Here is a 26954-nt window from a genome sequence, read left to right as displayed (position 1 = left end):
GAGTGCACAGTAAGTTGCTCTTAATAATTCAAAACCAGTAACAAAAAATAAAATAAAATATTAAAAAACCTGTTAAACCTATTAAACACACATATACACACACAAGGAATGCTGGCTATCAGCTGACTGGATCTGGATCTACTTTCCAGGAAACAAAAGCCCTCTTCTGGAACTTGCACAACATTCGAAATACCAAAAAAAAAAAAAAAAAAGGGTAAATAAACAAATAAAAGGCCTGCCTCTCATTTTAAAAATGTGGGACAAGGCTTCGTCATGTTTATATGAAATTAAAAATTAACATCCTATGCCACAATGATGGAGGGAAAAAGGATGTATGTAACACTGACAAATATCTCACAGAGGGAATATATTTTAATAAACAGAGTTAAAGGTAGCTCTGTAATTAACAGTCACAGACACAGCTAGAATCAAAACAGATTTCAGAGTATACATCAACAATAACAAGACGACTTTGTTTTACAAATCAAAATAACTAGAGCATTAGGACAAATACCTAATGCATGTGGAGTGTAAAACCTAGATGACGGGTTGATGGGTGCAGCAAAGCACCAGGGCACATGTATACCTATGTAACAAACCTGCACATTCTGCACAGGTATCCCAGAACTTAAAGTAAAATTAAAAAAAAAAATCAAAATAACTTAAACATGTTTAGGTTCACATATGATAAAAATTTCCAACAAAAATGGCTGAAATAAATAATTTTTATTAAAAATAGCTCTTTTTGGAAAGTGACTAAGTCTTAAAAGAATACTCTTCTAAAAGCACATGACACACACTTCTACTCTGAGTGTTTTCTTCACCTTTCCAATTTTATAGCAGGTATGTGTGTGACTGAGACTAAACCAGTACTTTCCAGGAAGCTCATTTTCTAAACTGCAAAACTGATCTCAACGAGCAGAAGATGTGTTAAATGAAAATAAATCGATTAAAATCAGTTTTAAAAAGTGAAATAAAATTTAACTACACAAAAATAAGAGGTGAAATCACTTAGCAGGAGACAGGAAAATCTTCAGGAATTAGTGACATTCCACCGGGGTTAGTTATTTCGATTTTACATGTCACCTGCAGCTGGCAAGGCAACTGGAAACTATTTTGATAGCGGATATTCTGCAACACACCTGTCAGCTATTTATATCGGCAACTCACTGGGTCATCAGTTTCCCCTCTAGAAGCATCATCATCATTTCCAGAGCGCTTTTCAGAGGCTGTGCATTTTAATTTTATGCAATCCACTTTACTAAGGCTTAGTGACGAAACACTAAAAATCACAGAATGTAGCACTTTATATCACTGACAACCTATTTTTATAATCCCAGCTAAATGTTTACTCACCTTCTGAAAATAAAACCTCATTTAAATGAATATATTTACAATAATTCATAAACAGCATGAAATTTAGCTCTATTTTTAAGTAATCTAAATATGGATACCGTAAGCTTTTAGGTTAAAGAACTGATCATTAACTTACAGATATTTTAAATTTTCCAAGTCTTCAAATGCTCCACTAGGTATCCTCTTGATCTGATTATTATTGAGAAGCCTATGAAAGAGAGTCAATAAGAATTTTAAAAAACAACAGAAAACAAACTTCAAAGTTGTGTTAAAACATCCCGACAGCCTCGGAAAAGGTCACATAACAATTCAGTTACAGACTCTCCATCAACATTCAATGAACGCTGAATTCGCAGGACAAAACACAGCTTTAGCGTTTAACCATCATGATGAAAAAGTTGCTCAGCAATGGTGTCCGTACCACTCCACAGCTACCACCTTTTGATACAGTGGAGAAAAATTTCCTTCTCTCCTATAGAAGGGAGTTTGTAGCTTTATCCTGCTGTCTGTTAGAGTTTCTATTGTAGCCAGGACTGTAGCCAGTGCTAAGGCAGTCATGGTGGGGAGGGTGGTCTGGGCGGACAGACGTGCCAGGAAAGGTGGGCCCTGCGGCCCGTGCTCCATTCATGTGCACAGACAAGGGCCTGGGGTGAGAGGCCCCGGACCACTTGCCCTCCAGGGTCAACAGTGAACAGGCGGCCCAGGCAGTCCCACGGTCCCCATGACCCTGCCCTTACACCATCGTGCTCAGTCCTGGTGCAGAAGGGAACCAGCTTCCACTGCACTGGGCGTGTCCTGCAGAGCCTAAGGTCTGCACAGCAACACTGGACCTGGCCCTGCCTGCTCCCTCCGGGCAACATGGGACTGCCTTGAACCCTCACTTCAGTCCACTCCACACTCAGAAGCAGCACTGTCCTGCTCAATCTTGCCACAGAGGAGGTGCAGGAGCACACAGAGGTCAGCCTGACCCAGCAAGGGCAGAGTGATTCTGGAGCAAGTGACCCACGTGAAGGCCAGGGACAAGCTTAGCGGTCAGCATGGGTCCCAATCAACATGCAACAGACAGGCACCCAGCCATGAGACGAGAAACACAGTGGCCACAGTCCTGGTATTCATGGTCCTGGCACTCAGGGGCATTTCCCAGCCTCACTTTCCTGCTCCACTTTTCCCCACCCAAGCCCACTGATTGTGGATGATGAGTTCTACCTACAGGTAAATAATGTAATGATTTCTATTTTTCTATTAGTTTCCAATAGAATATTTCCACTCACAATGTGTTCAAGTTCCTCAGCCGCCTGAATGCCCCAGGTTGGATCTCTCTGATTCTGTTAAAGCGAAGATCTCTGTGAAGAAACAAGAAAGGTATTATTACGTGAAAAAGAAATCTACAAACATCGCTACACCTTTGCTGTTCTTAGTTTCAAAATGGTGACAATGCATTTAAAATATTAAACCACTCAATTCACTCCTTAAATGAATCTTCTTTTTCACTGAGGCTAATAAGTGTATGAATATTTACCTGAATGGTGGAACAACAGTATCACATTACAGAATTTTTTAAAACAGTAATTATGGGGAGAAAAATTACATAAACTACCTAAACAGCCTATCTTTGGCAACCCACTGGAAAATGTTGTGTCGATAAGTCTTAGGATAATAAACCTAGGTTAGGTTTGATGACATTCAAGAAGAGAGTGACGCCACCTGTGCAACTGAGTAAACACTTTAGGGTTTACTCCAGTGATTTCATGAGCTGGAATTCAGCGTTCCTTAGTCAATGACCTAAACTGTTACCTTCATGAGATTTAAACTGAATGTCTCAAAACCACAAAGGTGAACTCAGCATGCTAATTGGGAAAATAGGCTTTCTCACACATGGGTTTTACCCTAATGGTTCCAAACAGGTATTTTCAGTAAAGTTAAACGTCCACTGCTAAGGCAGTTATTGATTTATATTTCAGGGGTGGAGAAAGGATCCGAATAGCCCATGAGAGACCAGAGAGTACGCCAGAATCGACCAGAGACTGAATCTGGTGCTGGAAGGAGAAACACTTCAATTCCTGCTGATCTGATGCTCAGGCAGAGAAAGCTGGGGGGCCCCAGCCACGGAGGCCACGGGCCTGGGGGCAGCACAGGCAGCCAGGTCAGAGGCCTGAAGGCAGCGATGGGAAGTGCAGACACGCAGAGGCATCGGCTCTACCCTTGTAGACAGCCCATCCCAGCTTGAATTAAAACTATAAATTGAACAGGTATAGAAACCACTGAAAAATTAACAGAAAGACCAATTTATTTATCAAATACTCTTAGAAAAATGAAAATTACTTGCTCATAGGTCCAATCTCTTTTAATATCGTCCAGTAGGGATTGGTATGGGTTGAACTGTGTCTCCCCGAAATCCACATGTTGAAACGCTCACCCCCAGTGCCTCAGACGTGACTATGGTTGGTCATTAGGGTATCACAGGTAAGGTCAGGGCATTAGGGTATCATAACATAAAATGTTTATAACCTTCTAAGGAATCCGATTATCCTATGCCAATGTAATCACTGTCAGTAGTTTGTAGAATTGGTTCTAGTTTATGGTTCAATAAGATACTTCAAAAAAAGTATCTGTGTCACTGACAGCAACAGCATCCAGCCTAGAGGTCAGTGAATGAAATGTGTCCCTCCCAGCGCCGCCCCCGTGCTGTGGGTCAAGTTCTCCCGGAGGAGAAGGGGAAGGCGGCCCTCCTGGCCGTCATTCCACGCTGTGCCCTCGTACCTGGGTTCGCTTTCCTCAGTGATACCCACTGTCCACCAAGTCTCCTCAAACGCACCTTCCCCCTGCACTGCCATGCTCCTTTCTAAACAGATGAGATTTTAATTTACATTCATATTCAGAATATCACTAGTGGCTCCACGTACTCTCCACGTAGGAGCTGCTGAAAGTCAGAGGCACCGAAACTGGGAGGCGGTGCTGGAGGAAGGCACGGGAGGGGAAAGCAGCCATGCAGGATGCCCACTCACTCCATACGGAAAACACAGATCAAGTACAGATAAGGAGAGAATTCTGACCAGCTGCAATTTCGGGATAAACAAACGATTGCAAAGAAGCTCCTGGACCTGAGACACAGCGAGCTGAGGGGCTTCCCAGCATTTGAACAGGTAAGAAAGGCTGTCCTGGAAGGCCGAGCCAGGCATCACAGCTTAGAGCAGAAATCAACTCCGACCACATCTAATCCAGAAACCAAGCTGCTCCTCCAGAGCAGAGGATGGAGTGAGCCCCACTTGTTCCGGCTCCTCATTCCCCGTGGGAACCCACACTCAAGGCACGGAGGAGGCAGCGGCAACAGCGTGGAAGCTGGAAAGCAAGATGTGGACTTGGCTCCTAGAGCCTGGGAAGACAGCAGGAAGAGCCACAAAACCACCTTCCTGACATGCAGGCCTTTCCCCAGATCTGAAGTCGATGCCACCAAAACCTCTAGAGTGAAGGACAGAGAGGTGCTGTCCCACACACGGCCCCTGTGCCCTGCCGGACAGAGAGGTGCTGTCCCATCCACAGGCCCCTGTGCCCTGCTGGACAGAGAGGTGCTGTCCCATCCACAGGCCCCTGTGCCCTGCTGGACAGAGAGGTGCTGTCCCATACACAACCCCCTGTGCCCTGTGTCTGAGCACCTGAGAGGTGGCCAGTGTTGAGTAAAAGTGCAAAACTCACACTGGACCTCAAGGACTTCCTACAAACAAATAGAACATAAATATATCTTCGATAAAATTTTATATTGAGTGCATGCTGAAACATGTACAAGTTTGGCATGCAGAGTTCAATAAAACATTTTTAAAATTAACTGCTTATTTCTAGTTTTTTTCACGAAGTGACCAGAAAATGTTAAATTACATAAGTAGTTCTCATCATATTTCTGTGGGATGGCACTGGTCTAGGGTAAGGGGATCATTTCACAACCTGCTCACAGCAGTCAGACCTCCCACCATGTTCCAAGGCAGACCACCAAAAAAGACTTCTACTATGAAGAGGGTAAAACAGACGGTCCCCTTTACTGCAAAGGGGGTTACCTTAGAAGACAAAGTGAAACAATAAAAAAAGAACCAAACTGAAATTCTAGAACTGAAAAATATAGTAGCTGAAATAAAAAGCTCATTGCATGGACTTAACATATTGAATACTGCAGAGGGGAGAGGACTTGGGAGCTACTCAGCATTAGAAATGATCTAATCTGAGGAACAGAGATGAAAAAACACTCATACACCAATATTTATACACACACATATTCATCTGCATGTGTGCGTGTTTACATTTTCTGTCTGATACCACAGCACATGAAAGGAGCTAGAAAGATTGTCACCAAACTGGAGCGTGTGTTTGGGGTGGGCTGACTTACAACACAGCTACATCTACACACGTTACTGGAGGGGACTTGGAGCTGCCTCAGAAACCCTCCGGTGCCAGAGCAACAGAAAGGGCAGAGGGTCCAGGTTCTTGTGGCTCCATCCCCAAGAGACAAGCTCAGGGCAAGAAGACACCACAGACACAAGAAGCCAACGTTCGTTTCAAATATGAACCCCAACTTCAAGGTCACAAAGACAAATGCAAGGGCTGATTTTTGCCTGAATCATTTCTCACTTGCGAGATTCTAGAGAGGTCAGGTGGGGTCTGTTCCACGGCACCAGTGCTTGGCAGCCTGTTAGAAAAGCAAATTCTGGGCCCCACCCCAAATCTCCAGAATCAGAAATTCTGGGAGTGGGTCCCAGTAATGTAGGTTCTAATAAGATTTCCAAGTGATTCTAAGCAAGGTAAAGTTTGGAAGTCATTGTTCTTGGGGAATGCTGAAGATATAATGCAAATACACACTATGTATATTTTTAAGTGTGTGTGTGAGGAGATATAGGAAAAGCATTTGCACACACATGCAAACTCATAAACACTAGTAGCAGGTATTTGCTTGTTTCCTCTGCATTTCCGTGTCTGATCCTCAGCTTACCGGTCATCACTGACATAAAGCTTACAATAAATGTAAAGCAAAACTCTCCAATTAAAAAGTACTTAAATTTAAGTGCCACATGTAAGTGCTCCCCACTTTACAACTTTTAAAACAAGCTTTGCACATGTCTGGGCAGAATAAGACTGTGGAGAGGCATTTGATCCCTGCATTATGTACCTACATATGACTCAACAACTTGAAAAACAGAATTATTATTTTAACAATCATAATAAATAGTTCCACAGATAAGCCTAACGAGGGGAAAAAAACTTCCCCAAACTTTAAAGATTGAAAGAGCACTCAACAAGCCTTCCTTGGCTCTTCCCCGGGGCTCCGTGCTCCCACCCCATCCTCCTACAGTGATGTCTCCCCAAGGGGATGAGGGTACTGGAGAGGGACCCTGGCAGGTGTGGCGGCGTGGCCCTAGCTGTGCGCCACATGCCAATGAGCGGACCGCTGGGTCACCTGCCCTCCGCAGCCACAGGACCCTTCTCCCAACAAGCAAGGGGCTCTGGCACTCCCTCCATGAAGTAAGTTGGCATGATGAGCATGGAGACAGATTCTAGAAAGTTCTGGGAAACCTGTAAGTGGCATGATTACTAAAGCAAGCAGAACACAGATGAACACTGAGGGCTAACATCAGGCAGGTCATCCATGAACTCTTGCTGAAGCCAAGGCCAAAGCCCCAGGAGACCGCGATAAAAATGCCACACCCCTGCCTGGGTAAGCGTGAGGGGTGCATCCCTTCTAAAGCCTGGGGCCCTAAACCATAAAGCACCAATGACAGTAAGCAGTGGTGAACAAGGTCACAGAAGGACGACGAGTTTGTGTGTGAAAAGTCCTTCATAAACAGCAAAACTCTGTAAATATCCATCTTGAACATCCCCTGCAATTCCAGTGGGTCTTATCAGCTCATTCACTGAGCATACGAAGCATGGATCTGGGGCGACCTCTGAGCTAGGCAGCAGCACCTGCACTTGGAGAAGATCGGTGCGTACAGGAAACCCTAGAGAGCTCCCAGAAATGATGACCATAGAGCAAGGTCACCCCCTACTTCAGAGTGACAAAGGCACATCCTGGGGAAATGGTCGAGCACACTAAGACAGAGCACATGAAGGTGGCTGACTGAGGGAAGGGAGGAGAGAATGAGATCCAGGTTAGAAGAAATCCCGCTCCTGGACAAATCGGAATTTAGAAACTAAGAAAGATCTTCCAATTCTGTGAAGAAAGTCATTGGTAACTTGATGGGGATGGCATTGAATCTGTAAATTACCTTGGGAAGGATGGCCATTTTCATGATATTGATTCTTCCTACCCATATATGGAACCAAAAAAGAGCCCGCATCGCCAAGTCAATCCTAAGCCAAAAGAACAAAGCTGGAGGCATCACACTACCTGACTTCAAACTATACTACAAGGCTACAGTAACCAAAACAGCATGGTACTGGTACCAAAACAGAGATATAGATCAATGGAACAGAAGAGAGCCGTCAGAAATAATGCCACATATCTACAACTATCTGATCTTTGACAAACCTGACAAAAACGAGAAATGGGGAAAGGATTCCCTATTTAATAAATGGTGCTGGGAAAACTGGCTAGCCATATGTAGAAAGCTGAAACTGGATCCCTTCCTTACACCTTATACAAAAATCAATTCAAGATGGATTAAAGACTTAAATGTTAGACCTAAAACCATAAAAACCCTAGAAGAAAACCTAGGCATTACCATTCAGGACATAGGCATGGGCAAGGACTTCATATCTAAAACACCAAAAGCAATGGCAACAAAAGCCAAAATTGACAAATGGGATCTAATTAAACTCAAGAGCTTCTGCACAGCAAAGGAAACTACCATCAGAGTGAACAGGCAACCTACAAAATGGGAGAAAATTTTCGCAACCTACTCATCTGACAAAGGGCTAATATCCAGAATCTACAATGAACTCCAACAAATTTACAAGAAAAAAACAAACAACCCCATCAAAAAGTGGGCGAAGGACATGAACAGACATTTCTCAAAAGAAGACATTTATGCAGCCAAAAAACACATGAAAAAATGCTCAACATCACTGGCCATCAGAGAAATGCAAATCAAAACCACAATGAGATACCATCTCACACCAGTTAGAATGGCAATGATTAAAAAGTCAGGAAACAACAGGTGCTGGAGAGGATGTGGAGAAATAGGAACACTTTTACACTGTTGGTGGGACTGTAAACTAGTTCAACCCTTGTGGAAGTCAGTGTGGCGATTCCTCAGGGATCTAGAACTAGAAATTCCATTTGACCCAGCCATCCCATTACTGGGTATATACCCAAAGGACGATAAATCATGCTGCTATAAAGACACATGCACACGTATGTTTATTGCAGCATTATTCACAATAGCAAAGACTTGGAACCAACCCAAATGTCCAACAATGATAGACTGGATTAAGAAAATGTGGCACATATACACCATGGAATACTATGCAGCCATAAAAAATGATGAGTTCGTGTCCTTTGTAGGGACATGGATGAAATTGGAAATCATCATTCTCAGTAAACTATCGCAAGAACAAAAAACCAAACACCGCATATTCTCACTCATAGGTGGGAACTGAACAATGAAAACACATGGACACAGGAAGGGGAACATCACACTCTGGGGACTGTTGCGGGGTAGGGGGAGGGGGGAGGGATAGCATTGGGAGATATACCTAATGCTAGATGACGAGTTGGTGGGTGCAGTGCACCAGCATGGCACATGTATACATATGTAACTTACCTGCACGTTGTGCACATGTACCATAGAGCCTAAAGTATAATAATAATAATAGTAATAATAATAAAAAAATAAAAAATAAAAAATAAAAATAAAAAAAAAAAGAAACTAAGAAAGATCAGGTAATTTGTCTAAAGTCAGTCAGTCTGTAAGCGGCAGAACTAGAAATGCAATTAGAGTCAGCCTAGGGCTGTTTTCTCAGCATTAAAATTGCTCTCATTGAAGGCATTTCAAGAGGTTAATCCTCTCTGGTAGAACTCACCGACTCTGCCACTTACATTCAAGAGTTCTCCCAAGTGTTAGAGCAGAGCCGCTGCCTCTGACCTACTTAGGGAACGTGGACGCCAACACAAGCCCTCTCAAGTTTAAAGAGAAGCCTGCAATAACTATTAAGCATGAACTATGAATTTTTCAATTTACAGTCTCAAAAACAGAACACAGATTCATTTACATTTTACATTTAAAAAGCAAGTGAACTTCAAGTCAAGAAATTTTAGGGTAGTTTTTGTGTTTCCTTTTGTTTTGCTGTAATGTTTCCATTATTCTCAAATCTTAATGTACTAAAAATCCTACTAGGAAAAAAAAATGTCAAGAATTGTAGTGTTTGGAACGAAACATCAAAGTACAGGTTTACACTCAATATCAAAACACAAGTCACTGCAGAACCACAGAACAGCTGAAGGTTAGAACTAAAAGGAAGCTTGGAGATCCAAGTTTTCATCTAATTCCCTCCAGGGATTTTCGCCATTAGATTCCCTTCCACAGTAAACTAAAATGCACAGACCACTTGGTAATGCTTAATTTAATCATGACAAAGTTATGAATTCTAAAAAGCAGTCATTAAAGATTGTTTTATAAAGTTTATTCTATTATAATACCTTCCATAATACTGATTTTTAAAATAAAACAATCTTGACTTTTCCCATATGCAAGTCTCAGATGTGTTTGAATTCATTTTTAAATATAAAAAATTAAGAATTTGGCCAGGCACAGTGGCTGATGCCTGTAATCCCAGCACTTTGGGAGGCCGAGGCCAGCAGATCACCTGAGGTCAGGAGTTCAAGACCAAACTGGCCAACATGGTGAAACCCCGTCTGTACTAAAAATACAAAAAATTAGCTGGGCATGGTGGTGGGCACCTGTAATCCCAGCTACTCGGCAGGCCGAGGCAGGAGAATCCCTTGAACCCAGGAGGTGGAGATGCAGTGAGCCAAGGTAGCACCATTGCACTCCAGCCTGGGCAACAAGAGCAAAACTCTGTCTCACCAAAACAAACAAACAAACAAACAAAACAAAATAAATAAATAAGAGTTTGCCAATTTGCCAACAAATTCAAAGTTACACACTATATTGTTCGGTTCGAGAACCAAAATTATCTCAATTATGGAATGAAAATTTCAGGTCAGAGCATTGAAATGTAAGAAGTTACTCTCATGATGTGATGGGAACTCTTGCCTTTTGTTTTTTCTTGCGCTAGTCATGTAAGATAGGCCTATGTTTCCAACTAACAAGAGCCAGGGGTTACCTGCACAAGCTATGCATTTCAGAGGTAAATTGTCTTTTTCTCAATACATTTTTATTATGACTTTATCTTTGTTGTCTAGATTTGCATTTTTATTTATTTATTTTTTTTTTTGACACAGAGTCTCACTCTGTCACCCAGGCTGGAGTGGAGTGGCACGATCTCAGGTCACTGCAACCACCGCCTCCTGGGTTCAAGCAATTCTCCTGCCTCAGCCTCCCAAGTAGCTGGGATTACAGGCGTGTGCCACTGCGCCCAGCTAATTTTTTTATTTTTAGTAGAGATGGGGTTTCGCCTTGTTGGCCAGGCTGGTCTCCAACTCCTGACCTCAGGTGATCTACTCACCTCAGGCTCCCAAAGCGCTGGGATTACAGGCATGAGCCACCACATCCAGCCATTGTCTGGATTTTTTTTTCTTTATTTTGTGCATCTTAACATGTTACCTAAGATTTTTGATCACATTTGGATCACAATGCTAAAAATTATCTTGAAGCTAATGGCAGAAATATCATTTTAAGCTCCTCATTAAGGTACAGGATTTCAACACGAATGTGCCTTCCTGAAGTAAATCACAGCGATGATGTTGTGGTTCTTTGTCATTTGTGTTGCTCAGCAGTGAGAACACACAGGATACAGCAACACAACCAAGGCCAGGCACAGTGGGAGGCGGAGGTGGGTGGATCACTTGAGGTCAGGAGTTCGAGACCAGCTTGGCCAACATGGTGAAACCCTGTCTCTACTAAAAATACAAAAAATTAGCCAGGCATGGTGGCGCACACCTGTAATCCCAGTTACTCAAGAGGCTGAGGTGGGAGAATCGCTTGAACCCAGAAGGCAGAGGTTGCAGTGAGCTGAGATGGAGCCACTGCACTCCAGCCGGGGCGACACGGCGAGACTCTGTCTCAACAACAACAAAAAATCAATACAACCCAAAGGCTCTTAGACTGTGCTGCTTCAGAGGGGCAAATATGCAAAGTGCTTTACTGATTTTAAAGGTTGGAATTATAACCGATGCCACACGCTCTCTCCCAGGATGAATACAGGACAGAAACCGCCACCCTGGCCCCACTAGGAAAGGCAGGAGGCTGAGTCCTATCTCCCCATCCCAGTCTTGCTGAAAGTGGGAGGCTGGGGGAGTTTGAAAAGCTGCATCCCAAAGCCAGGCCATGTGGTTTTCCATTAACATTTGCCTGACCTAAAATCACTTCAGCGCTTCCTACTAAGGACTGCCTTTCGTCACTGAAGGAACACTCAGAGCTTGTGTTCTGAGAGTCACAGATGGCACTGCTTTACCACAGGGTTGAGTACATCCATGCACTTGGGTTGAATGTCAGAAAGTCTCACGTGGCCCACTGAAGTCTGTGAAGGGTTAGGACTTCATAATGTACTCGCTTCTGTACTTAACAGGTGTGACCTGAGCCACCCGTGCCGGCGGCCACAGTGACACGAAGGGCACGGACGAGTTTCAAGCCTGCACACCGGCAGACACAGGAGAAATGGGCGCCCAGAGTGGACGGCAACGGTGTATTTTGGAGGAAGAGTGGATAGGACCACTGAGGTGGGCTGTGTGGTGCGAGGGAAGCCTCAGGATGCCCCTTACTTCCCCTGCAGGTGAAGGGGAGCCGCAGAGAAGCGGGCTCAAGGTGGGAGGTGCGGGATGGGGTCAGGGGTGTCCGGCTGCCTGGGTCCAGGGCTAGTGCTCATGGCTCCCTGAGACCCCACTGCTGCAGACTGAGCGTTCGCGCCCCGTCAAATTTGTGCTGAGACCTAATCCCCAAGGGATGGTGTTGGGAGGTGGGGCCTCTGGCAGGTGAGGAGGCTATGACCGTGGTGCCCCTCGGGTGGGTGGGATGACTGTCCTTATGAAAGGACCCCGAGAGCGGCCTTGTCCTGTCCACGATGTGAGAGGACACGAGGAGAAGGGCCCTTCTCTGAACCCGGGTGGCCTCAGCAGACACCCAATTGGCTGGTGCTTGATCTTGGACTTCCAGCCTCCAGAGCTGCAAGGGTGAACTGGTAACTGCTGCTGTGTTTACAGGCTGCCCCGCCTATGGATCCTCAGAGAGGCCTGAATGGAGTAAGACGCCCACTAATACCATTAATGAGATCAAATTACATTAGTCAGGAACTGCCTGGCCCTCAGCTAAAGAAACCTGGCCTCAATCCTTTGGCTCTGAGGGTCATTTCTTGTGGGATCCCGGAGTATCGCAAATACCTGAAGGCAGAAGGAGCAGGAGGCTTGAGTGAAGATCTATCCTGGCTTCCAGGCAACAGGAAGTGGGGAACTGCCCATCCTCTCCCCTGCCAGGTGCCGCCCCCCCAACCCCGGCACAGTGTCCCGTCACCAAGGCTTCCTCCAGGACGCAGCGAACAGCCTCGGCCTGGGGCAGGCCCCACCAGGGCTGCATGGACGGGGCCAGGAGCTGCTCTAAGAGAGAAGGGGAGACAGAGGCCGACTCTCCCGCAGGTCACAGATGCCACCCCAGTGACATGTGTGAACCCCAAATATCTGAGACAGGTCTTGGCCAATTTAGAAAGTTTGTTTTGCCAAGGTCAAGGACATGCCCACGACACAGCCTCAGGAGGTCCTGACGACAAATGTCCAAGGTCTTCAGGGCACCGTTTTTTTTTTGTTTTTTGTTTTTTTTGAGACAGAGTCTCGCTCTGTCGCCCAGGCTGGAGTGCACTGGCGCGATCTCGGTTCACTGCAACCTCCGTGTCCCAGGTTCAAGCAATTCTCCTGCCTCAGCCTCCTGAGTAGCTGGGATTACAGGTGCCCGCCACTATGCTCAGCTAATTTTTTGTATTTTTAGAGATGCGATTTCACGGAGTTGGCCAAGCTGGTCTCAAACTCCTGACCTCAGGTGATCCATGCACCTTGGCCTCCCAAAGAGCTTGGTTTTATATATTTTTGGGAGGCACGAGACATCAATCAATATATGTAAGATGAACTTGGTTCAGTCTAGAAAGGGGGGACAACTCTAGGTGAAGGGGGGAACAACACCAGGTGAAGGAGGGGACAACTCCAGGTGAAGGAGGGGACAACTCCAGGTAAGGGGGGGACAACTCCAGGTGAAGGGGGGGACAACTCCAGGTGAAGGGGGGCAACTCCATGTGAAGACGGGGCAGCTCCAGGTGAAGGGGGGGCAGCTCCAGGTGAAGGGGGGGACAACTCCAGGTGAAGAGGGACAGCTCCAGGTGAAGGGGGGCAGCTCCAGGTGAAAGGGGGGCAACTCCAGGTGAAGGGGGGGGCAACTCCAGGTGAAGGGGGGGGCAACTCCAGGTGAAGGGGGGGACAGCTCCAGGTGAAGGGGGGGACAGCTCCAGGTGAAGGGGGGTCAGCTCCAGGCGAATAGGGGGGTCAGCTCCAGGTGAAGGTGTGGACAATTCCAGGTGAATGGGGGGCAGCTCCAGGTGAAGGGGGGGTAGCTCCAGGTGAAGGGGGGGCAGCTCCAGGTGAAGGGGGGGACAACTCCAGGTGAAGGGGTGCAGCTCCAAGAGGGGAGGGAGCTTCCAGGTCACAGGTAGATAAGAGACAAATGGCTGCATTGTCTTGAGTTTCTGATGATCTTTTCCAAAGGATGCAATCAGATATGCATGTCTCAGTGAGCAGAGGGTGGCTTTGAATACAATAGGAGGCAGCTTTGCCTTAAGCAGTTCCCAGCTTGACTCTTCCCTTTAACTTAGTGATTCGGGGGGTCCCAAGACTTACTTTCTTTTCATACAAGTCTTGGGAATCAACCATTATCACATTATATTCATAAAAGCAGATGATGCATTATCCGTCAGTGTATTCTGAGGATGTAATGAGAGGATGCACACAGGAGCTAGTTAGTAACCAACTAAAAATTAACTGAAGTTACAGAAAAAAAGACAACAGTACTAAGAGCACAACCCCGAAGTCGCCCGGCACTGCCCTTCACGTGAGAGTCGTGAGAGCAGAGGGCATGCTGCACACATCCCAGGGCCCTGGGCCTCCCCTGAGGGAAAGGCAGAACGGCTCAGTTCACTCCCAAACCCACAGGACCCACTGAAGACACTCCCTCCACGAAGCCTGGGGTTGGGAGGGGTGAGTGTAGGAGGCAGCCATGTGCCACTCCCCATGAGCCCAGATGCAGGATGCAGCTCCCCATGACCTGGGACGCAGGTGCGGCTGCCCATGACCTGGGACGCAGGGTGCAGAATGCAGTTCCCCACGACCTGGGACGCAGGGTGCAGGGTGCAGCTCCCCACGACCTGGGACGCAGGATGCAGGGTGCAGCTCCCCACGACCTGGGACGCAGGATGCAGGGTGCAGCTCCCCACGACCTGGGACGCAGGATGCAGGGTGTAGCTCCCCACGACCTGGGACGCAGGATGCAGGGTGCAGCTCCCCACGACCTGGGACGCAGGATGCAGGGTGCAGCTCCCCATGACCTGGGATGCAGGTGCAGCTGCCCATGACCTTGGACGCGTGGAGTGTCACCAGCCCTTTTGGAGAGTTTCCTGCGTGGAGTGTGAGGCTACAAGGAGCAGTTCTCCGTCCATTATGGCCTCCCCCAGGCACTCCAGGCTCCCGAGCAGGGCCGCTCAGGCGTCCATGTGGCTTGGACACCCCCGGAGCTTACTGGCTTCTCTGGTCCAGCTTCTTCAAGGTCTCCAGACCTCAGTCAGAGCAAGCACTTGGATCCGACTGGATGCCGGATTCAAGTTCTACCCCATCCTCCGATTACTGGGCTCTCACACCCAGAGACCGTCCCAGCATCTCTGACCTTCAGTGAGAGTTAGGAGCTCCTGGGTTATTCTACGAAATTGGGAGCTGGTCTGTCTAGCACCTAAATATCTATCGGGGAGGGTGGGGCTTCCGGGTCCCACTGTCGGCCTGGTATTCACTGGGTCACAGTCCTGCCTCCATGTGATATCAAGTCCTCCAGGGAGCAAGTGCAGTAATAACTGTTTAAATCACAAATCAGACACAGTCTCACTGCAAGCCACAGAATCTTACATCCCGCTGGCATTGCCAGAAGCCAGTCACCTGCCCCACTAATAATACAACCTGAGACCACGCTTCACTGTTCACCAATCAGCTCTAAGCATCACCTGCCCCACTAATAATACGATCTGAGAGCACGCTTCAGTGTTCACCAATCAGCTCTAAGCATCACCTGCCCCACTAATAATACGATCTGAGACCACGCTGCAGTGTTCACCAATCAGCTCTAAGCATCACCTGCCCCACTAATAATACAATCTGAGAGCACGCTTCAGTGTTCACCAATCAGCTCTAAGCATCACCTGCCCCACTAATAATACAGCCTGAGAGGACGCTGCAGTGTTCACCAATCAGCTCTAAGCATCACCTGCCCCACTAATAATACAGCCTGAGAGGACGCTGCAGTGTTCACCAATCAGCTCTAAGCATCACCTGCCCCACTAATAACACAACCTTAGAGCACGCTGCATTGCTCATCAATCCCAGATGCCTCATCCACGCCTTCAGAACATCAAACTGTCAAATTAAAGTAATCAGAAAGAAATTATGATTTAATTGTGATATGTCTGACTTTTGTGTAAATAATCAACCCACACTTTCCACCCAAATTTTTGGAAGCACGAGGTTGCCAAAAGTCTTCCAAAATGGAACAAAAGAAATCCCTGCAGAGGGGCTATCAGCTGTCAAAGACGCAATAACTACGTAGAAGAGAACAAAAAAGGGGAAGACATTTCCCTGCACGAGGCAGGGAATGAACACACTCTGGGTTCTTCATTAAAACTTGGTGCAGAGGAGGGATTCGTACCAAGGTGCCTAAAGCGACAATCTGCAGATATCCTTCCCCTAGCAACAATTCTGGTGACTGTCTAAAGGGAAGAAGAATCACCAACGTTTAAGAGGAACCCATTTAGGATCTACGTTTTACCACACTTACGTCAGCATCCTAAGGGCTAGAGAGGAACTCTTAAGGCACTGGAAAGTTACACAAAGCGAGAGGAGAACCAGAGAACGGAAACCAAACGCAGGCAATCCTCCAAGGAGCTCTTCTCCAGCTGGAACAATGAGCTTTGTCCCGCGAACAAGGGGGGCACGCCCAGGCCTGGAAGCTGCAGGATGAATGGGACTTCTCAAGTTACCCTCCCACCTCCCCACCAAGTAAACCCGGGAGCTGGTGTTTGCTTTGGAGCTGGCCTTGCTCGAGCTGCGATCGTGGGGCTGGGCTGGCTGTCGGCATGTGCCCTGGCGCAGGCCCAGGTCTCATCACGCACCCTCTGTCCCTGCCATTGTTCTGCAATTAGTTAAAAGGGGGAAACATGCTTCTTACAACCCAGCAGGACGCTTTAGCCGACAAAGCTCCTGGATTTAAAAGAGGTTCGCCCTTTCATGTTCGAGCAGCTCCTCTTTGGTTTGGGCCTGGAGTTTGCCCCTGAGGCCCCCTGTGGATTGACTGGAGGGCTTTGCTCAATCCCACCCAAACACCAAGAACCCAGTCAGCCTCCACCCTTTGCAGGAAGCCTCTTCCTGACTAGAATGGCAAAAATCGTAAGAAGCCAAGTGACTGTCCATCCTCCTTTACAGAGGCAGGAACAGAGGCCGGGGAGGTTCCGCCCTGACCCATGATGGCAGAGGAAGGGGAGAGGGGGTCCCTGATGCAGTCATGCACCCAGAACCCCCGACTCGCCCCGCAAGGAAGAAACAGAGCTCCCTGAGCTGCCCTCACCTCCAGGCCATGGTGTGACGGAACCTCCTCTCCCAGGCATCCGAGTTGCACGGGCACTGGGCACGCACATTTCATAGCAACGGGGGCATCTTTTATGGTATCGATTTGGATCACCTCACTTCCTGTGTGAGACACAAATCACCAAGAGCACATGGAGTCTGGTGTGCCCGGATGGGTTCATTAAGAGCCTCTCTACACGTACAGGTTTTATCAAGTACAGTTTTTTTAAGGAGTCACTGATGATGCAGAATGCTGGCTCCAAAACAGTCCTGCAGCGCCTTTGACCATGGTGTTGTCTGATTTCACAGACAGCATGATGACAGGCATGATCTGCTGAAGCTGCGGGTTCACCGCGGGAGGGAGCTGGTGGCCGGTCTTCCCCACGGGAGCCAGGCTCCGGTCCCTGCGCCCTGGCTCTGATCCCACCCGTGGAACGGCAAAGAACATCCCAGCCCCTGTGCTTGCCGCTCACTCATTGGTATTAGCAGCATATCTGCAGGTCATGAGCAATGCTGACCACAGGTGCGGGGACCATGAGCACAGCTGTTCAGTGAGGAGGCGGCCAGGTGCCAGCAGGTGACCACGGCGCCCGCTGCAGTGAAAGGCTCAGGAGGAGGCCCAGGAGTAGCTATGGCTGCAGGGTCAGAGAGGGCCCCAGAGTGCAGGTGCTTGATCTGACCAGGGCAGGGTGTGTGGGGTTTGCTGAATGGATACTGTGCTCGGCCCCACGGAAGACAGGGTGAGGAAAGGGCCTCTAACAGAAGCCACAGCGGGACTGGGGTGCAGTGGGGCTGGGGTGCAGCAGGGCTGGGGTGCAGCGGGGCTGGGATGCAGCGGGGCTGGGGTACAGCCGGAGCCAGCTCGGAGCTTCCCTTTCTTTATCTCAAACACTCTGAAGGTTCCAAAGTCAGGGCCATTGAACAAGACATGCTCCCGGCGGCGCTCCCACTCCACAACTGCCCAGCCCCGGAAGGCTGGCAAGGCGGCTCCCATCGGTCCTCCCGCTGTCACCCCCATGCGGTGGTGTTATCAGGAGGGGAGGCTTTGGAGGCCACGCACTTTAGATGAGGTCCTGAGAACAAGCCCCATCATGAGATTCGTGTCCTTGTAGGAAGAGGAAGAGACCCAGAAAGCATGTTCCTCTTTCTCCACCACGTGAGGACACAGAGAGAGGGCGTCATCTGCAGACCTGCAAGAGGCCCTCACCAGAACCCAACCCTGCTGGCATCGTTGATCTCAGACTTCCAGCCTTCACCACTGTGAGAAAATAAATCTGTGATTCAAGCTGCCCCATCCATGGTATTGTGGGGCTGCCCTGGCTGCCCTGGCTGCCCAATGCAAACAGCACACACTGTCTCCAAGCCCTTCCCGCCGCCCAGCCCACCAGAGGAGCACACGCAGCTGCAGAGAGGAGGGCATCTGGGTTCCTCCAGTTTTGCACTATTACAAATAGCCCTGCAATGATGAGTTTTCGGTACATCCCATCTGTGATGTGTGTTAATATACTTATGAAACAGGTTCCTAAAAATGGCACTGCTGTGTCAAAGGAGACACACGCCGAAGAACAGCTGCCGTTTGCTGCTCACTTGCTAGGTGTGGGCCACTTCTATAAATACAGGTGTTGTGCAAGCCTGAAGGACAGGAACTTGCTCAAGTCTGACCGTAGCACATGGATCTACAAAGACCCAGACCCAGGCCGCTGGGGGCGCAGCGTTTCTGGGGGACAGGTGGAGACAGCAGCACATGGTGGTGGTATTAGGAGGTGAAGCCTTTGGAGTTGACACACATTAGATGAGCACCCATCCCACCAGCATCCACTTTCCACCAGCACCCACTCCACCAGCACCCACTCTCCACTAGCACCCACTCCACCAGCATCCACTCTCCACCAGCACCCACTCCACCAGCACCCACTCTACGAACACCCACTCCACCACCATCCACTCTCCACCAGCACCCACTCCACCAGCACCCACTCTCCACTAGCACCCACTCCACCACCATCCACTCTCCACCAGCACCCACTCCACCAGCACCCACTCTACGAACACCCACTCCACCACCATCCACTCTCCACTAGCACCCACTCCGCCAGCACCCACTCTCCACTAGCACCCACTCCACCAGCACCCACTCTACGAACACCCACTCCGCCAGCACCCACTCTCCACCAGCATCCACTCCACCAGCACCCACTCTCCACTAGCACCCACTCCACCAGCACCCACTCTATGAACACCCACTCCGCCTGCACCCACTCTCCACCAGCACCCACTCCACCAGCACCCACTCTCCACTAGCACCCACTCTCCACTAGTACCCACTCCACCAGCACCCACTCTACGAACACCCACTCCGCCAGCACCCACTATCCACCAGTACCCACTCTACGAACACCCACTCCACCAGCATCCACTCCACCAGCACCCACTCTCCACTAGCACCCACTCCACCAGCACCCACTCTACGAACACCCACTCCGCCAGCACCCACTCTCCACTAGCACCCACTCTCCACCAGCACCCACTCTCCACCAGCACCCACTCCACCAGCACCCACTCCAACAGCACCCAGTCTCCACCAGCACCTCCTCCACCAGCACCTGCTGAACCACTAGGCTGAATAAAAGGAGGGCCACCTGCAGGAACCACTGGGGGAAGGCTAGTGCTGGTGCTGGTGGAGGCTCTCTGGCAGTGATGACGCCTCTCAACAGCCAGCTCCCACTGCATTTGGGAGCCACGAACCAAATCCTCACTCAGAAGGTCTGGGGAGATCTCAGCTCCCTATAAACAGGGGCCTGGACTTGTAACTGCTCTCTCAGGAGGCAGGAGGCTGACCCAGGAGCTCCTCCTCATCCAAAGCTCCACTGCACTCAACCAGCAGCTCCCATCTCAGCTTCCCAAGATAAGATGTCAAGTTAACTCAACTCTCAAGTAATCATCCAGTAAATTATTTTAAAATCTTGTCAATGAAAATGTTGAGGAATATATATCGATCAAGATCAAAGAAGGTAAAAAGCTATTTTTTCTCTCCAATTAATACAGACTCAGAAAAGAAAACTGAGTTAGTATGAAAAGCATAGGACAGAAAGCTATTTCCAAAGAAGACTGGGAAATAAATCAAAGTATTGACAAGTTGAAAGGAAGAACGTACATTATAATTTTTATTATGATTTTAGGTTTCTGAGTTCAATCAGCAAATGTAAAAATGCAGTGATAATATTTAAATATTAGGCTTCTCTGGGATTTAATGACAATATCATTTCCTTCTTAAGGTGATGTTTCACTTTTTTGTAATGCATCATGTCATAAAATAATCATAACACTAAACCTTGTTTTACTGGGTTCAACTTTTTATAATGAGCCTATAGAGAGACTGTGGAAGACAACTGTTTGGAGGATCAAGTTGAAATGTCAGGAGCCTGGTTCATGTCAGATCACATCACCAACAAAATTCCAAGCAGGCAGAAAGGGGAGAAGAATGGAAATCTAAATTTGCTAAATTCCTCTTCTTCACAGCAGCGAATCCCCAGGGACGGCCTGAAGTTGAGGAGGTCACACATGGTGGTCTTGTCATGGAAAAGCAGCCAGCAGCAGAACTAAAACGAAAACCATCGGATGAGACTCGGGGGTGGGGAAACTGTTATTCTTAGTTTTAGATTTTTTTTTTTTTCTGGAGACGGAGTTTAGCTCTTGTTGCCCAGGCTGGAATGCAGTGGTACAATCTCGGCTCCCTGCAACCTCCGCCTCCCAGGTTCAAGCGATTCTCCTGCCTCAGCCTCCCGAGTAGCTTGGATTACAGGCATCCGCCACCAAGCCCAGCTGATTTTTTGTATTTTTAGTAGAAATGGGGTTCACTATGTTGGCCAGGCTGGTCTCAAATTCCTGATCTCAGGTGATCCACCCGCCTTGGCCTCCCAAAGTGCTGGGATTACAGGCGTGAGCCACTGTGTCCGGCCGTTTTGGAGTATGTTGTATATTTTTTCTTAAAAAGAATACTCCTTTAATTAAAAGTAAATGAATGAGTCACACAGGTGGCCCCTGGTTCCTAGACCTGGTGATCTTGGGGCCCGAGTCCCCAAGCCGCTGCACGAGGCCCCCGCCACCCTCCCATCTCACGTCACAAGCAGGGCCCTCAGGATTCAGACACGCTCCCCAGTGCCTTGCAGAGCGAGATCTAAAGCAACTCTAATTTTCTGCACCAACGATCAATTACCGGAGAAGAAAGAAGGCTGAGCCTCTCCCTGCTACAGTTTTGTGCTGTGATAACTCAGCCTGGCCTCCGGGCTTCCATCCCTGCGAAAAGAAGCAGGTGGATCCGACAGGAGGCACCTGGGAAGTCTGCGGCTCAGAGGTCTTCCTGCCCCCCAGTCCAGAGCAAAATCCCCACCTGGAAAACCCATTCCAGACTCCTGCGGGTGACTGCAGGCTGGGGAGAGTGGGAGGGGCACCTGCCTCTGACAGGAAGAGCTTGGGGGCCACCTCTCTCAACTGGCCGCTCCAGCGCCAGAGGCTGCCTCCCTCACAGCCCGGGGTGGCCGCACAGCGGCTGTGCCTCCAAACGGACCCCGGGTGGGTGGGAGCCTCGGCACCCCCAACCCCCAGTGCTCGTGTGCTCGGGGCCTTGGTGTGTGCTCCTGGTACTTGCAGCTGCTGCAGTGCCTCCAGAGCATGGGGGCACCGACTGAGGGGCACACCTGAGACCCCGGGCCCCTGAGAGGTGAGAGGTGGGCAGCCAGGCAACCCCAGTGCAGCTTGCTCCAGAGAACTGCATCTCCCCATAAGTGTCCTGGGGTGTTCATTGACCCCATTTTTTTTGGTATTGCTTAAAAAGAGACATGAGAAGAGAACTTAAGAGTGCCTCAGCAGGCGGGAAGGAGCTCCCAGAGCCAGGAAGGTACAGGCTCCCAGGCTCTGCTGTGCGGGCTGGGCACGTGGGTCGTAAGGGACAGCGAAGGTTCGTTCACCCTGAAACATGGCCCAGCCTGGGCAACCTACGATAATACTGGGATTGGCAGCTTTGGAAATGGCCTTCAGATAAAAAGCTTCAAGAAAGTGCATCCGTCATCTTTGGTGACCTCCCTGCCACAACACCCATCCGCATCCAGGATACTGTTATTTTTTTCGACTGCCTCATTTATTGCTCTTACATCTGCACTTGATTATTATGGATTTACACGTCACACCCACAGCACCCTTGGGTAGGTAGTTGAGGGGCCAACCCTAGCCCAGGTCAAGCCCTCCAAAACCCCAGGAGCCAATCTTCGGAAGGTTCCCGTGTCCCCTGATGGTCCTGCACCCTGGCCCACTTGCTCCCACGCCTTTGAGAGGAGAGCAGGCCTTGCCTCTGCCAAGAAGACGGGGCTACTGTGGGAGCAGGGACCCTGCCAGTTACACTTTCTTGAACTTCCAACCCCTTCCTCATCACCACCAATCCTCGCCCAGCAGTGACCGAGGGTCCCCGCTCAGGGAAATGCCCCTCCCACAGCAGGCCCAGTGCGCGCGTTCCCTAAAAGGCCAGGTGGGGACATCTTTGCTTGAGGTGCAGATCGTGGCCTTGCAGCTCCTGAACTCCGTCTCTGCAGCAGGAATGCAGCCACAGAAGAGACGACCGGGTGGCTGTGGCCAAGCTCCAATAAGCTTTTATTTATGGTGCTGAAATTCCAATTTCATAAAATGTTCACATCATGAAATATTACCCTTTTGATTTTTTTGAACCATTTAGAAATGCAAAGTGCACAGCTCTTGGGCTGGACAAACCAGGCGTGGGTCAGATGGGGCCCTTGGCCAAGGGCACAGGAAGTAGGGGGTCCCCCTCCAGGCTCTGGGAGCCTGGCCTGGCGCCCTGTCTTGCTCACTCTGTCCAAGATTAACCCATTTCTAGCATTTATCTTTTGGGAGCATCAGGTTTTAGGCTACATGTGAACACACCACCCATTAATACAAAGCCCCCTCCCCCCATCCCCGGTTTACAAATAAACAATACAAATCTGTTTGTTCATGCATATACAGTTTACTCTTTGGGAAAAATAATCCAAAACTTCTTCCATGGGTGTTAAAAAATAAAATTCAGTATTTTTCCTGCCTTCCAGACAGAAAAACTTGGGCAGTTTTGCGATCCTGAAAACTTCTTCCAAGGCCATTTCATTCTGCCCCAGAAAGACCCTGCTCCGGGGTTAAGGGCAAGGACAGTGCGGTCATGAGAGGGAAACAGCCGACGGTCATCTGCTAAAGAACCAGGCACGTGAAACAACTGCAGGAACTCCACATTTCCCGCTAAGTATGTCCGGGAAAACACTGCCGGCCGTCATCTGTCTAATTAGAAACAGCCACAAAAACAGCGACGGAGCGGGAGCCAATTCCCAGCAGAATCATGCAAATGAAATCCCAGATGAAGAGAAGTGGGAACTCAACTCAGCTTCTGCTGAGAAACTGTAAACGCCTTCCTGTTATGAAAACAGGACACAGGTGCAAATAAGGGGCTGTATCTTCTAACTCAAGGAACACGCCACGGTGCCGGGCGGGTGTCGTCCCCAGCATCCCAGAAACACCAAAGCAACTCAGCCACAGGTCGGCCGGCTCTCTGCTGGAGCCTGGTCTCCAGCCCTGGCTTGCAGCAGCCGAACAAGCTGCAGATGGAAACAGCCAGGGAAGTGCAGAGTGGACCACTTCCCAGGCTCTGAGCACAGAGACCAGAGCGGCAGGTAACTCATGGAAAGGCCTCACCTCCCTGCCCAGCCCAACCTCTGCAGGATGAATATCTTCCATACTCAGGGTTAAGGTACTTGCCCGGGGATACCAAAATGTGTGCGTATGACACAGACATAGTTTTTTTCCAGCAAACAATACAGCCCTCACCCAGCTGCCCAATGTGTGCGTATGACACAGACATAGTTTTTTCCAGGAAAACGATATAGCCTTCACCCAGCTGCTCCGAGCAAGTGTTGGTCTTTTCTAATTTGAAGGCAGGTGGTGGAGTGTTGGCCGAAAACAAGGCAACAGCAGGCCTGGGGTAGACTCCAGCTGTGCCACCTGACTGGCTGTGGCTTCCTGGACAGATGCCTGGGCCTCTCTGAGCCTCAGTGTATGTATCTATAAAACCAGGGTGACGGGCTGGGCACGGTGGCTCACGCCTGTAATCCCAGCACTTTGGCAGGCCGAGGAGGGTGGATCACCTGAGGTCAGGAGTTCGAAACCAGACTGACCAACATGGTGAAACCCCATCTCTTATAAAAATACAAAAATTAGCTGGGCATGGTGGTACATACCTGTAATCCCAGCTACTTGGGAGGCTGAGGCAGAAGAATCACTTGAACCTGGGAAGCGGAGGTTGTGGTGAGCCGAGATCATGCCACTGCACTCCAGCCTGAGCAACAGAGCGAGACTCCATCTCAGGAAAAAAAAAAAAAAAAAAAAAACCAAGGCGGCAACATCGCCTGCCTCCCAGGACTGCGGCAAGGACCGGATGAAATAAGAGGTGTACACTGGGAAGCTGGTGGTTAAGGAGGACCAGCGTCGGAGGTGGCAGGCAGGCTGGGCACAGGGACACCCTCTACCTAGGGCGAGGGATTGGCATGCAGGCCCAGTGTGCAGCATCCTCCTCGGAAAGAGACAGGCACCTCCAATCACGTGGTGGGGCCCACAGTGAGGTCCTGTCTGGAGCCTTATGCCCTGGTGGTACCTCTCACGCCCTCCCAGCCCCTTCTCCATCAGTACAGGGGTAACCACCCCAGACACCCCATTTGACCCCAAGGACAAACATAAGGGGCTGGAAAATGATGAAAGGATGCCCAGTTCCACTCCTTCATTTCACACCACATGGACAGGTTCAGATAAGTGGGTCCCTGTGCCTGAAGTCCCACAGCCCAACAGGGGAAGAAAAAGAAGGGGTCACTAGCCTCGCCCCCATCCAGCCCCACGTCCCCAAAACTCTGCTCCCTGACCCACTCTCAACAGCCCCTTGGTAAGCATGATCTCTGCTGCACTCAACACTCCCCATTTTTAACTTGGCTAAGGTTTGCATACTGATGGGAAGACAAATCTGATGTAACACAGCCATCGATCTTAAAATGCTAAGGCCTCCCCAAATCTGACGTCTAGAAACAATGGCCATGAGAAAGCTCCCTCACTATCCTCTTGGCTGAGGCCACTCCTGAGAAAAAAAGGCTGCTTGGCTGGTGAATTCTTGGCCTTCCCCTGACAATAGATTAATGCCTAAACTGGCTGGTGGAAAGTCTGACAGGAACAGGGATTCCGCAGCTGCCTGTCCACTATTCAAGGCCTCTTTGTTCTCGGTTCTGCGGATCAGTCCAAATGCCTCTCGCCTGGGGCTATCTGATTCAACTGGGCTCAGCAGCTTTTCCTGACTGGTAACCACACAACCAAGAAACAATGGGTCCACACACTAACGGAAAAGACTTCACACACCCCTGAATCTTTGTAAACTTCTATTGACAAAAGAAAAACTTGCAACAATAGACTCACCTAATTTACCTAATAGATGAAAAGAATCAGGTCACCAAACTGTTGATGTGGGAAACTTATTTATACAAGGTCTTCTAATAAATGCAGACAGAATCACAAAATAGCTGATCCTGAGCCTGGAACCACATGGACTACTCTACTGACCTGCACCACGGACATCTTCAACTAACCTACCCTACTAACACACTCCATTAACCGACCACCCAAAGCTACTCTACTAACCAACTACCCAAACCTGCTCTACTAACTTTCTCTGCTAACTGACCACCCAAAGCTATTCTAACCAACTACCCAAACCTGCTCTACTAACCTACTCTGCTAACCGACCATCCAAAGCTACTCTACTAACCAACTACCTAAACCTGCTCTACTAACCTTCTCTGCTAACTGACCACCCAAAGCTATTCTAACCAACTACCCAAACCTGCTCTACTAACCTACTCTGCTAACCGACCACCCAAAGCTACTCTACTAACCAACTACCCAAACCTGCTCTACTAACTTTCTCTGCTAACTGACCACCCAAAGCTATTCTAACCAACTACCCAAACCTGCTCTACTAATCTACTCTGCTAACCAACCACCCAAAGCTACTCTACTAACCAACTACCCAAACCTGCTCTACTAACCTTCTCTGCTAACTGACCACCCAAAGCTATTCTAACCAACTACCTAAACCTGCTCTACTAACCTACTCTGCTAAGCGACCACCAAAGCTACTCTACTAACCAACTACCCAAATCTGCTCTACTTTCTCTGCTAACTGACCACCCAAAGCTATTCTAACCAACTACCCAAACCTGCTCTACTAACCTACTCTGCTAACTGACCACCCAAAGCTACTCTACTAACCAACTACCCAAACCTGCTCTACTAACCTTCTCTGCTAACTGACCACCCAAAGCTATTCTAACCAACTACCCAAACCTGCTCTACTAACCGACCACCCAAAGCTACTCTACTAACCTACTTCACTAACCTACTATCCAAACCTACTCTACTAACCTACTCCACTAACCAACCTCCCAAAACTACTCAACTAACCTACTCCACTAACCTACCATCCAAACCTACTCCACCAACCTACCACTCAAAGCTACTCTACTAACCTACCCAAACCTACTCTACTCACCTACTCCATTAACCTTCCACCCAAACC

General features: G+C 48.8%; 1 protein-coding gene and 1 long non-coding RNA gene across 4 annotated transcripts in view; both read right to left on the bottom strand.

Annotated features, from left to right (window-relative positions):
* PXDN (peroxidasin) overlaps nt 1-26954 on the bottom strand; it is a 110485-nt gene that overhangs the window by 57661 nt on the left and 25870 nt on the right. For all 3 annotated transcript variants that reach the window (XM_063713804.1, XM_024242165.3, XM_024242164.3), the window contains exons 2-3: nt 2628-2699; nt 1493-1564 (exon numbers count right to left, since the gene is read on the bottom strand). Coding sequence is in view for 2 of the 3 variants with exons in the window: in XM_024242165.3 (XP_024097933.2) it covers nt 1493-1564; nt 2628-2699 (144 nt within the window). In the remaining variant the exon portion in view is untranslated. The remainder of the gene's footprint in view (nt 1-1492; nt 1565-2627; nt 2700-26954) is intronic.
* LOC134759727 (uncharacterized) overlaps nt 20448-26954 on the bottom strand; it is a 31718-nt gene continuing 25211 nt past the window's right edge. Inside the window, exon 2 of the long non-coding RNA XR_010136411.1 lies at nt 20448-20910. This is a non-coding gene — a long non-coding RNA (uncharacterized LOC134759727). The remainder of the gene's footprint in view (nt 20911-26954) is intronic.

Source organism: Pongo abelii, chromosome 12, assembly GCF_028885655.2.
Source record: "Pongo abelii isolate AG06213 chromosome 12, NHGRI_mPonAbe1-v2.0_pri, whole genome shotgun sequence".
Taxonomy (NCBI): Eukaryota; Metazoa; Chordata; class Mammalia; order Primates; family Hominidae; genus Pongo; species Pongo abelii.
This window is presented reverse-complemented; position numbering and strand designations above follow the sequence as displayed.